The sequence below is a fragment of the Cryptotermes secundus genome, unplaced genomic scaffold (genome assembly GCF_002891405.2).
Source record: "Cryptotermes secundus unplaced genomic scaffold, Csec_1.0 scaffold10, whole genome shotgun sequence".
Classification (NCBI taxonomy): domain Eukaryota; kingdom Metazoa; phylum Arthropoda; class Insecta; order Blattodea; family Kalotermitidae; genus Cryptotermes; species Cryptotermes secundus.
The window spans coordinates 690,664-704,288 of record NW_019735554.1 but is presented as its reverse complement, the minus strand read 5'-3'; the positions used below and the strand labels follow the sequence as shown (position 1 = coordinate 704,288).

At 38.8% G+C, this 13,625-nt stretch overlaps 1 protein-coding gene across 4 annotated transcripts in view; it reads left to right on the top strand.

Annotated features, from left to right (window-relative positions):
* Positions 1-13,625, top strand: part of LOC111869516 (dihydropyrimidine dehydrogenase [NADP(+)]) — an 86,463-nt gene that overhangs the window by 34,141 nt on the left and 38,697 nt on the right. For all 4 annotated transcript variants that reach the window (XR_002843678.2, XM_023861095.2, XM_023861094.2 and 1 more), the window contains 2 exons: positions 5,411-5,595; positions 8,866-9,081. Coding sequence is in view for 3 of the 4 variants with exons in the window: in XM_023861095.2 (XP_023716863.1) it covers positions 5,411-5,595; positions 8,866-9,081 (401 nt within the window). In the remaining variant the exon portion in view is untranslated. The remainder of the gene's footprint in view (positions 1-5,410; positions 5,596-8,865; positions 9,082-13,625) is intronic.

The following is a 13,625-nucleotide window of genomic DNA, read 5'->3' as shown; positions in this document are numbered from 1 at the left end:
TTGATGCGCGTTGCCTAGCGACCGCGATATTCCTCGGTGACGTCACCGCGGAGGGGAGTGGCGGGGCGGGAACTCGCCTATTACCGTAAGAACGCGAGCGTTACGCCACCGCCACGCACCGCGGGGGGGAGGTAGGGGTCAACATGTCACAATATTTTACATTTCTCAGAATTATAATTCAAGTTTTGGGCTCAGTGATGTGAACTGCATGTTATTTAGAGAACTGTTGTGTATAGTTGAGCACTACTCGTAATGTGCTTCAGAAAAATGTAATGCCAGTGAAACAGTAGATTTAATGCCACACATTGCACTGCACTTACTGTTGTAAGGTAACTGAAATGTAATGTCTTTGTACTTCAATCATTCGAGAAATTTCTGGAGTCAAGAGTTTAATTCTAGATGAATGGATGTTGTATTTCACTAATATATTCCTGTATAATTTCATATGAACATCTCTATCAGTATTCTCTCTGAGGCATAACAGTAAATACATAAGGATAATGCATTTTAACTTTTCATTATGCAAATCAACAACACAACCAGAAGAGTTCTTGTGACTGAAAAATGATGGCTAGCTGACTTCACATGACACTTGTCACATGGGGTTAGCAAGGAAAGAACTAACTGATATGTCCCACATAAATTTTGCTTTCCATTTCTTCTGCCAGCCTTTTGCAACTGGTGAGTTAGAAGCCTGAAAATACAAAAGCATGAAACTGAGCACATTGACCAGTGATTTAACAAAACGATGCAGCAACAGCAGCAGTGGCATCAATAACAACGTTCTGTTGTTAAAGAAAGATCACGTTCCCATAAGAATATGCTTAATGGAGTAATGTTAGTAATGCTTAGTTTGAACAGTGTAGTTTCATTTTCGATTTTTAACACAACTAAGTAAACAGTGTTGGGAGCTGCATGTACAGCACAAGAGTTCAGCCACATTCACTTGTTATTGCCTCTACATAATCAGTTTGTCTATATTAAGTGTGCCTCTTGTCACTATGGCATGGCAAGTCCTCAAACTGCAGATGGGAAAGATGGCATACAGATATAGAACGTAGTTGCAGATACATACGTTGAATGAGCAGAGATAGACAGCTGACAGCCCAGGGGTTGGGCAAGAGCTGTCAACTGCTCACTGTAATTGAGCATGTCATGAACTATTACACAGGGCTGTGGATGCCTCAGAGACAATATGTGTCAGCCATATGCAGTCTGTTACTATGAACTGAAGAAGCGTAAACCATATTTTGAGGAAGAATGTTCAAAATTAGTATATCAAAGGAAGAAAGTTAAATTTTGGTGGTTACAAGACCGGAGCCAAAAGAATGGAGGGCGTCTGAGCAATATGAGAGAAAACTAATACAAAATTCAGGAACAAAAGAAGTGAGTATCTGGAAAAAACACAATTGATCAGCTTGAAACAACCAGTAAGTTCAATAATACTGGAGACTTATGTAGAGACATAAATGAATTCAAGGAGGGTTGCCAACCTAGAACTGACTTGCTAAAGGATCAGGAGGGTGATGTGCCTGCAGATTCCCACAACATTTGGAATAGGTGGAAGAAGAATTGCTTCTGTCAGCTATTGAGTGTGCATGGAGTGTAATGACTTAGGCACATCAACATACCTACAGCCAAGTTATTAGTACCTGAGAATAGCTCTTTTGTGGCCGAGACTATTAGAGTTATAAATTGCCAGATGTTCATCTAATTCATGCGGTATTAATTGAAAGAGAGGTGAAACATTATGTTCTGTGATCCAGAGACTTTGTTTCATATATTTGGAATAAAATAGAGTTGTCACAGGAGTGGAAGGTCTCTATTATTATAACGATTTAGAAGAATGGCAGTAATTTAAGGCTGCACCATAGCTCAAGTGGTTGGTCGCTGGTTTCCTACCGTGGCAGCCAGGGTTCGATCCCGGGTCTGATCAAGTGGGATTTGTGGTGGACAAAGTGGCGCTGGGTCAGGTTTCCTCTGAGTACTTCGGTTTCCCCTGCCCATCTTCATTCCACCAAATTCTCCATCCTCTAATCACCTGGGGCAGGCTACAATAGGCCAGTCAGTGGCCGCTATGCCGAGCAGACCTAGTTGGACTCCACCCCCCCACTAAGCGAATTAAAAAAAAAATAATTGCAGTAATTTATATCAAGAAGTATCACTGTTATCAGCTGTCCCCACAAAATTTTATCCAACATTCTTTTCTCAAGGTTAATTCCATACGTAGGCAAAATTACTGGGAATTATAAATATTGATTTTGATGTAATAAATCGGTGATTGATCAAATATTCTGCAATTGACAGATACTGGAGGAAAATTGGAGTTCGGTTGCACAGTATATCACCTATGTTGTCATCGTCGCCGTCATAATCATCACTACCATGCACACCAACAATGTAGGGTGGAGCCATTAAGCCCTGTTCCTGAGAATCCCAGTATTTTTTTTTCTTGTCATTTGGTATACTAAGTCTTGTCCCCTTGGGCTGTAACAGAATCCTAGTTGTAGACTACAGAATACTGTTATAGGCTTAAGAAAGTGTATGATTGCCACTGAAAAGTTGAAGAGGTCCTCTGACATGGTGTCCAGAGCACATAAAATTTTCAATATGATGACCACAGAACTGTCAGAAAAACATTCATTTATTGGGTGGCAAATACTCAAGTCCCTGCCAAATGCAGCAGTTGAGATACTGGTGAGCTTACCCCTGCCATGGCTGCCAACAACAGTGCAATGTACAGAAGCATCCCAGATGATGCATCTTTGTCACAGTCTGAGCCTTCAACCTTGCAACAAGGTCTGTGGCTACAAAGTTAAATAGTAAACAGTGTAAAAAAAATTTCCAGCCTGAACCTCTGTTGTATAGTCACTGTCACATGACATCAGCATCAGAATTGGGATTGCTGGATTGTTGGATTGTGGGTTATGAATTGTAGAGTATGGACATAACAGGAGCCTCTCGGCAGGCTAAGGATGACACTAGTCCACCCAGACTGACTAGCACCTTACCGTAAGGCTTCTTAGGGCAGGCACCCTTATGGAGGCTGTAATATGGGACAACCAGGTAAATATGGAGGCCTAAAATGAAGGCCAGCCAATAAAAAATGGAGGCATTATAAGTGAGCTCCATCCATTCTGCCTAGATGAATTTGAAGAAACCACCAAGAAATGTGTGAGAATCTCAGTATGGATAATACACGCTTTAAAGATGCTAGTAGAAGCCACATTGTGGGAGTTCAGAATGCAGATGTGGAGGTTGAAGCCTGAGTGAGGCGTGAAGGCAGTGGGAATGCAGTAACCAGTGTGGATAGGGTAAAGGTACCAAGCTCAAAGGGTCCATGTTTAATAATCAGTTTGATGCCCTAGCAGAGCACAGCAATTGGGCAGTCTGGGAGAAGGCTGTTGATGCTCTGCATAGCATCCCTGCAGAAGCAATATGAAGCACTTGAGGGCTGCTGCAGGGACTACCAGCTGGCTGTGGCATGCTTCTGTAAGGTGACATCTGGGAAGACCCTCCTTGTCTTGAATGAGTTTTTACCAAAACTTACCTTGGGCTGGTGCCCTCTGCGGACCTGGGTGTTTGTTACCAAGGCTGGATGTCTTGCATGGCCATGATGTGTCTGTTGATTTGAGGTACCATGTGCCACAACAGGGCAAGGACAGAGTACCATTGTGATCCCTACAGACACAATCATGTGCCTGCCCCCATATGAAGGACAGCAGTGAGATGGTACTTGCTTCATGTGGAAGAGCTGTGATGGCACAGCTGGAAGACCCCCTGGGGTTGTGGCAGATAGCCTAGGATGGCAGAAGATCACTAAGGGTAGAAGTACGCCAATGGGCTTGTGCCCTCTAGAGGGCCATGTTGGGCAGAATGTATCACCCTAAGGATGGAGCAGTGTGGGGCCGAGTGACATCCAGAATGGAAGGACATTGCTGATCATGGCCCTGCCTGCAGGCACCAGTATGGTGTTGTGGTATGATTTTTGATGGTGGCCATGGTCACAGCAAGAGGGCCCTGTTGGAGCAGAGGTAATGGTAGTATATCTGGAAGCTTCTTGGGATGAGCATCCTTATGGAGGAAACAGTGAGCAGTGACCCTGAACCCATAAATTTCAGAACTTAGGGACTGCAGAAGTATTTGGAAAAATAGTCATATACATACTAGACAACAAAAATGCCAATCTTTGCCAACCACAGCAGTTGAGATGCTGGTGAGCTCAGCATTGCTTGGTGGTCCACAGCAATGCAATATGCAGAAGTATCCCAGGTGATGCATCATTCTTGCAGTCTGAGCCTGTGTCCAGCAGTGATGTCTGTGTTGACTGAGTACCAGAGTAACCACTCAGCAATTGTTTAATGGACTGAACCTCTGTGAATACTTGTAAACTATTCTAATCACTTGTAGACAGAATGTTCAGTATCAAATCCATTTACAACCTGAACCCATGCTGTGTAGCCACCATCATTTGACAATATTAATCACCAAATATCTGGCAGAATTGATCCAGTCAGGAAGTCAGAGAACATGTTCCATGATATATAATTGTGTGACATTGATCAGGTTCTGATAGATTTAATTAAAACAGGATGAAAAATTGTGTTTTTAGATCCATAAACTAATTAATTATGTTTTAAATAAGGAGCAAATACCTCAGCAGTGGAAGGATTACATTAATCTGCTCCTTTATAAGAAAGCTGATAAAGCAGGCTATAGTAATTACCAGGCCATATCATTTTTATCAACTTCATACAAAGTTTTATTGTCTCAAGGTTAAGTCCAAATGTAAATGAAGTTACTGGGGATCATCAGTGTGGATTTTTGATCTGATTTTCAGCATTTGTGACACATTCCATTAAGAATATTCAAGAAAGCAAGAGAGATTGAAAATTAATGGGATACATCAGCTTGTGGTGTATGTTGATGATGTTAGTATACTGGGCAAAAGCATAAATACCGTAAATAAAAGCACAGAAGTTGTATTAGGTGAAGTATATATGGAAACAAGGGGGAGATGTCATAGATGTCTTGGGGCAGCAAACTGCGGAGGGTAGGAGAAGTCACGTACATGGGACACTGTTCGCATGTCCACCATAGAGATAGAAAGAGATGGACACCTTCCCTTCTAGAACATAAATTTTTTCAATAGCCCTGATGTCTCTCTGAGCCATAATGTGTACTGTAAACCTACCCATACTGAACTTTGTCTCAGTTCTGGTTCTCATTACCACTGATCTCACAGGCATGCCATGTTTTCTGCAATGGTGCATAGGGACAGAGCTCTTCATGATGAGCTGGAGTTTTAGAGGGACACTTTCTAGAAGAACAGCTACAACAATTGGCTCTTAATCTTACCATGGTGGTGGCTCCACCAGTTCATATTTTCATGCTCAAATTTTACTTTAAGTGAAGGATGCCATGGCACCATTGAGATTCAGCAAGTGGGGACTCCCAGAAGTTGATCCTAATACAATGCAGACCAGTGAGTCCCATGTTTTCTGTGGTGGAGATTTGGCAGGGACTTCAGAAACGACAGTAGAATCTGTCAATGATGGAAAAACTGCTGCCTGGTTCATGCATAAATATCTCCAGGTGAGCTCCATTAAATTCCCTCTATTTTGGTACTAAATTAATGAACATATTCATGTAACATACAAAACTGGAGAAATACTATCATCCACTGTACAGTAAGGCCATATGTGATAAGTATTGTGATTGTGAAAAAATTTAAATCTGGAGACTTTGGCAAATTTACATCTTTTCAGCCCCTCTGAATATGAGTAAGTGGCTTCTGAAATGTCCTGTGTGTACACTTGTCTGTAAGGTTGTACACGTATGTACATGTATATGTGGTCTGTCCAAAAAAACGAACTTTCTTTTTAAAACATTTATTGATAAGCTTACAACTCAATAAGATGTGTCTCCTTCAAAGTACCACCTCCACTATGTGTACACGTTTTTCCAGTTCTGGAACACATCTTGAAACGTGTGTTGTGGGATAGCGCGTAAGTCTCATAACGAATTTTCTTCTAGCTCTTCTATTGCCTGAAATCGGCAACCTTTCAGAGTGGATTTCAGCTTTGGGAAGGGCTGCCCCGTAGCTCAAGTGGTTAGTTGCTGGCTTCCCACCGCGGTGGCCCGGGTTCGATCCCGGGTCTGGTCAAGTGTTATTTGTGGTGGACAAAGTGGCGCTGGGGCAGGTTTTCTCTGAGTACTTCGGTTTCCCCTGCCAATCTTCATTCCACCAATTGCTCCACAATCACCCTCACCTATCATCTGGGGCTGGTACAATAGGCCAGAAGTGGCCACATCATTACAAGAGACTTAGTCCCACCCCACTAGCAATAAAAAAAATACTTTGGGAAAAAAAAGAAAAGTCCACATGGGCCAAATCTGGATAGTAGGTGATGATTTTCCCGCCTACTGTGACGATCGAGCCCTTGTTTCAATATTGTACCCATACACGCATGTTTCATCTCCTGTTACGAAATTTTTTCAGAAAGTTTTCATCAGCATTTAAACGATCAAAAAGCTCCTGATTGACTGTGACACGGTTCGCTTTTTGCTCATCTGTCAAAAGATGTGGGACAAATTTTGCAGCAACATGATGCATCTCCAGTTTTTTGGTCAAAATTGTGTGGCACGAATTTTATTGATGCTTGCTTCTTCAGAAATGTCATGGACAGTTAGACGGCAATTTTCATGAATCACAGCATGCACTTTCTCAAGGTGATCATCGTCCGTTGATGTGGAGGGCCGTCCAGTTTTGGGATCATCTTCAGTGGACTTCCTGCCCAATTTGAAACGTTGGTACCATTAGTAACGTTGTGTACGGTAAACCATCCTCTCCATAAGCTTGCTTAAACATCTGAAAAGTCTCTGTAAAAGTTTTTGCCAATTTGAATCAGAATTTAATGCAAACACGTTGCTCTTCAAGATCCTTCGGGTGTCAGCTTGCAAGAATCGCAAAAGGCACAAGAGACAGGTTTACTCTACCGCATATACTCCATGACTAATTGATGTGGCATGATTAGGCAGATGTCAGGTTAAAGCTTAACATCACTGCTACACAGCGCCACTGTTGCAAGCCAACTGTGTTGGTTCATTGGCGCCCTATTTAACAAGTTCCGTTTCTCTTTGGACAGACCACGTATGTGTGGGTGTATATGTGCTTTGCTAATGATTGAGTGGCTGGACATATTTTATTACTAGTGGGTGGGCATTCAAGAGTTCATACAACCTACATTGGTGCCTGGTGAATATGAATATTGCAGCTTCAAAAACAGAGGTTCTTAAAGTATATGTGTGGTACAAGACCCTTATTAATCTTGAGACCTGTGAGGAATGCAGGAAGTCTCGCCTATTAAAGGAGTGATAGCATGAATCAGCAACTACTACCTCGGCCAAAACACTCAGTACATACTCTACACTGGCTGTGCAGGCTCCATTTCACTGTCTTCATCAGATGTAATATTATTTTACTTGGTGTCAGTTTAGCTTCTGAAATTGTGTTTTGTTCTGTAGAGATACCAACACAATTGCTTTGGTTCAGTTCAGCTGAGCACTGCACAAGTATGCTAGTGGCCAGTATGCCCTGAACTGATGCTATACACAGTAGATGTGTCTGTTTCTGCCCCTTCTTACCTTGTATGGCTTTCCCTACATTGTCCCACTTCCTCACCCTGCAAGTGTCAAGATTGGAGTGTGGCACAGTAAGTGAGACTGTAATTACCTGTGAAGCTGCTATGATCTGAAAGATGCTTAACATTGTATGTCACTTCCACTCTTATGTGCATCCACTCAAGGTTAAAAGGTGAAGTCATGCAGTCTTCAAGGTCTCTCAGAGCAAACAGCAGTGACCTATAAGATAACTCCGCCACTAAGAAACATATCTGTGCATAAAAAAAGTGATTTTGTATATTTATTACATACAGTCATTATTACAGGCATGCACATGAAAGACACTAAATATTTGAAAACCTCTTATATAGCTTTCCTCCCCCCCCTTTTTTTCTTCCCATTTTATGCCTTCACAATTCCCGAACTTCCGTTTAATATCTGTTTGTGGGTAATTACAGCTTCTGATTCTCAGCTGCAGTGACCCTTCTGGTAAATTCACCAAAGCTCATTGTTCCTGACCTTGAAACACATTTGTCTTATGTTGTCTCACTTGCAGTTTTGACAGTATGACATGGCTTGAATATTAGCATTTACTGCACCTTAGAAACATCAATGCACTAGAAGTGTTTAGAAACAATCAGTATATTTTTCACACTTAAATTGACTCACCCAATATATTCTTCAGGCTTAAATTGATGACAGCCTTTCATTATTCAACTATGAAATAAGAAAATCCTAGGCTTCTATTCAGATAAAAATAACCTTAAAGTTAGGTACAGATCTCGTATAAGGTTTAGCTTTTTTCTCACTAAATTGGGGTAAAACACTTGAACAAGAAAAATAAATTGGAGAATATTATGCATTATTTATATGAGGCTCTGGCTGGAACCATGAAAATGAACCTGAAATGGAGGATGCCCTTAAATCAAGAAACCTTAATTTGGGATTTCACTATATGATGAGTGAAGGAAGATGAGATAAGGAGCTGAAAATTGCAATCAGAATTCTAATTGGAAAATCTGAAAAGAAAATAGGACTTTGGTAGACCTAGACATAGATGGTAGGATAATACCAAGTTATACCATAAAGGAATAGGGCGAGGATGTTGGCTGGATTCTTCTGGCACCAGATAAGGTAGAGTGGTAGGCCCTTGTGTACATGCTAATGGACAAATTTGGATTGTTTCATGACTCACTGATTACTGAACCCAGCTAATTTCTGGAAAAAAAAAACAATTTTCAGGATCTGGTTGGGGTGAAGATCCCAGAAGAGCCCCAACTTCCAAAATTCTGCACTCCTATTGATGATGTAGATATTAGTGTTGAAATGTGTGGAATGAAGTTCATCAACCCATTTGGACTAGCATCTGCGCCTCCAGCTACTTCCAGCGCTATGATTCGAAGAGCTTTTGAAGCAGGTTGGGCATTTGCTGTAACAAAAACGTTTTCTTTGGATAAGGTATGTATCATAAATTTGTAAAAGGCATTTTATGTGAACTGATTGTTGTGTACATTTCCTAACACTGTAACCCAAATATATCAATATTGTATGTTACCAATTCTCTCTAGGTCATTTGAAGGTATAGCAAGGCATACTGTGTGAAATAAAATTATAAATGAAAATGAACGCTTATCTGATTGAATAGCATTATTGCAATAGTGACTGTAACTGCTGCTTGAGTGTTTGAAGAATGTCTTAATTTCACATCCTCATTGTACATGAGACAAGAAAGAAAATAAAAAACATGAACCTGTCTGTCTACCAAGCAAACACAGGTGGAATTTTTGAAGCATTTATGGCACAAAGAAATAGAATATAACAATGAGCAAAATAAATTAATTGCAATATTGCGAGTCTGTTTTAAAATACGTTATGTGGAAGTCCACACCATAGATCATGCAGGTGCCCTCCTCCAACCTCCACAGAAGGAACAGAAATTTTTTGTTTTTACCCTTATGCAACAAGATATGACTATGTCAGAATTGTAATTTTGTTAAACATATATTAGTGTATGAAACAGTTCATATTTTATATTAAAATGTTAATGTTTCTAACATGCCAGAGTGTAAAATTTAAACTTGTGAAGAGTTTAATTAGTTTTAGTACTATTAATACACATAATGTATCATACTGTATGTAGGCATTGTGTCCAGTGTAAATTTACTACATGGCCACTAGACAGCACTCAGTGTCCACTTGGAAACAGAATTACTGCTTAAAAGTGGCCTGCAGTATTGTAAATAATGCACACACACTTTATTGAATTTCATTCATTTAACCTTGAGGAGTTATTTTGCCAAGACTGTCTGATTATCAGGAGACCAGACCGCCAGTTTTCAAAGATGTACTTATGTTGTACAAAATTACTGTTTGACTGTGGTGGAATGCAGTGCCAAGAATGAATACAATTATGAATGACAAAAAGCAAGTAAATCCCAAGGATGCCTTTTTAATAAGGGGCTGTACTGTAATATTCCTCTTTATTCTAATTTTCTTCCTAAGGGGAAACATTGGTGCAGACACATTGCACGTCTCATCCGTGATTGACGTTGATTATGTTACCGTGGAAACGAAATCAGTTTATTTGGTAGACCATTGTTGGTTGCTGATTATACAAGCTAGACATCTGTACGTATTGCGTAACAGTTACTGTTCATTTTACCACTGCCTAAGGGATCTTATCCTTGAATTAAATATTTCATACTAATTATCTGTTACTTTTAAATACAATACAAGAATTGCAGACACATTATTTGTGCCAATTGGCTATAGAGAAGATTAAAAATTAATCACTGTTATCAAGCTAGTTTTTGAAAAGATTAACATTTCATGTTTGGGTCCCCTGATGTACATACTGTTTTTCTCCTGAAGGCGCTACCTGTGTAATGTTATTTATGGTAATGGTCTGAAGGAATAACAGAAATTTGGTTGAAATCACTTTGAGCAATTTTTGAGAAAATCGCCATTTTCTTTCTTGGAGCTCTTATTTTTGGAGCTAGAATGTCTGTGTTTACTAGACTTACACCTGTAATGGATAAGCTCTTAAATACCATATATGAATAAAAAAAATGTAAAACCATTCAAGCACTAGTGAGGCACACATCCATAGTTACAGAGAAACAGGTTGACATTCCAAAAACCACTTTTTGATAGTCAGGCGGCTCAAAACATGTAAATACATCAGAATCTCCAGATCAGTTTTTTCATAATCACAGTTTTTTCTCACATATACTGCCTACGTGAGGTAGTAAAACGCATGTTCTGTGTGTGTTTGTGTATGGGAGGGTGACCATATCTCCTTCAGCTTTTGGACAAAATGACTGATATTTTGCTAAATATAGGGTCCATCCCCTAGATCTCATTCTTTTACGCTCTCATATACATAGTATATGTAAGAAAGTACTGTTATTATGCAAAATTTTGATCTGGAGAGTTATTTGGCAGATACAGGGCTCTATATTGGGTCCATTACTATTTCTCATTTACATAAATGATTTTCCACTAACCATAAACAAAATGGCTAATCCAATATTATTTGCAGATGATACCAGCATCATTATATCAAGCACTAATCCTGAGGAATTTAAAAGTAATGTCAGTTCAGTCTTGAATGAGACAATTAATTGGTTCAATAGCAACTTTTTAACACTGAATTGTGAAAAATCACACTTCTTGCAATTCTTATTAAAAAAACATAAAGAAATAAAAATGCAAATAATATCTTCTAACTCAGTGATTACCAATATTAATTGTACTAAATTCCTGGGTTTAAATGTTGATAGTACAATGTCATGGAAGGATCATATCACTGAACTGTCATCAAGACTAAATAAGGCTTGTTATGCAATAAGGGCAATAAAACCATTTATGTCTTTAGACTTAATGAAGTCGATCTATCATTCCTATGCACACTCTATTCTATCTTACGGTATTGTCTTCTGGGGTAATTCTTATCTCAGTGACAGTATTTTTAAAATTCAAAAAAGAATAATAAGAGTTATTACTAGCTCAGGTAGATACGACTCATGCCGTGAATTATTTAAAAAATTACAAATATTGCCACTTCAGTCTCAATACATATTCTCACTACTTGTCTTTGTCATCAAGAACAGAAGTTGCTTTATATCTAATTCTGATATTCATGATATTAATACTCGTTACAACCACAATTTACACTTGCCTTCTACAAATCTGTCATCTGTACAGAAAGGAGTACTCTTTTCTGGAAGTAAGATTTATAATCACTTACCACTAAATATTAAAATGCTATCTAAAGATATTAAGCATTTCAAATCGTCATTAAAAACCTACCTTACAGAACATGCATTCTATAGTATTGATGAATATTACCAATTAACTTCCTAATGAATATGGTTCTTTTTATATTTCTTGCCCTTTGTACATTTAGATTAGTTGTAGGAGGTCTTCCCACTGTAAGTTCAATTCATTCATGTTTCATTGTCTTCATTATTATATGGTGTATTTGTTCAAACTGTGTTTTTGTGACACTGTTGTGCAATACTGTGTTTTGCTTTGTGTCTTTGATCAAAATGTGTTTTTGTGACACTGCTGTTATGCAATACTGTGTTTTTACTTTATGTCCTTATTGTGGTCTTTATGAATGTACGTATATATCATTATTTTATGTTTATATTATATTTGTATCTTGACAGGTTCTATATCCCATAGGTTGGTTTGACCTTGTATGGATTAACAGAATGCAAATGAATGAATGAATGAAATGAACATATGCATTTGTTCAGCTCCCCCCCCCTCCACTTATGAATTTGGATGTATTTCAACGATGTATGGAAACCATCTGCCCACATGAAGGTGATTCCTTCTGGAGAATAACAATATGCACACTAGGTACACAAATGGTTATGTAACACATACTTGTTGTAGTGTGCTTAATCAGTGATCACAAGGATCCACTGGACATGGCACATTTTGTTTCCCAGGTAATGCAGTCAAGATCAGCCTGATATGAGAAAGTATGTGTAGTGCATTTGAACTGAATTTTACTTTCTCGTGTGCGTCCAGTAGTATACTGTGATCATGAAATCAAAATTGATCTTGAAATTTTGATAAATTTACATATGTTTTTAAGGATCCTTGAATATGGAAAGATAGTTTCTGAAACTTGTCCTGTCTCCCTGTGTGTGGCTGTTGCCAAACCTTCCACCTACTGCTTGCCTGTCATTCCGTGGGATTTCAGGAATGAGCTGAATGAATGATAATTAACAAAGGTTTTGTTGCCAAGGAGAATAACCTCAAAGTGAAGGGCAGGTAGGAAGGTGTGATTGGACAATTAGGGAGCCAAGGATGTTTATTGCTAAAAGTGAAGGATTCTGTGAACAGGTTGATGTGTATGTCTAGAAGATCTGTATGGAAGACACTCATGCTGATTAGCACATAGATTCATAACTCAAAGAATCAGCACTGATTGCAGTCCTGGCAATTCAAGCAATTGTATGCATCTTAATATATAAATGTTGACTGGAATAACTCTCCACAGATACTGTTCAACTTTAAAACGTGAATGTAACTTTTTGTAGACTTACATACTTAATAAATCAATTTTGATTATGAAGTGTGCATTGCACACTTCTGTATGGGAGCCAGTGTGTGATGACAAATGATTTCAGCTTTGAAAAGCTAGCATTTCTGAGGCTCAGAACTTCAAATTCTAATGCTGCTATGTCACAGAAATTACATAGCACTCTCTGCTGACTGGCAGATTGAAACTGGGCTACCTCATCATAAGTACTGTTATAGTATAGTATAGTATTTATTGCATTCAAGCAAATCCAATTACAGGCCAACACCACTGGACACAGAACAAGTCAAATATCTTCAACAAATGCTCCAACAATGGAACTAGTCAACATAAAATATACATCAACCTAAAATATACATAACACTATACCATGTTTAATTGTAAATAAAATAAGTTAAAATTGTAATAAAAACACATTACATAATAAATTCATTCAACTTAG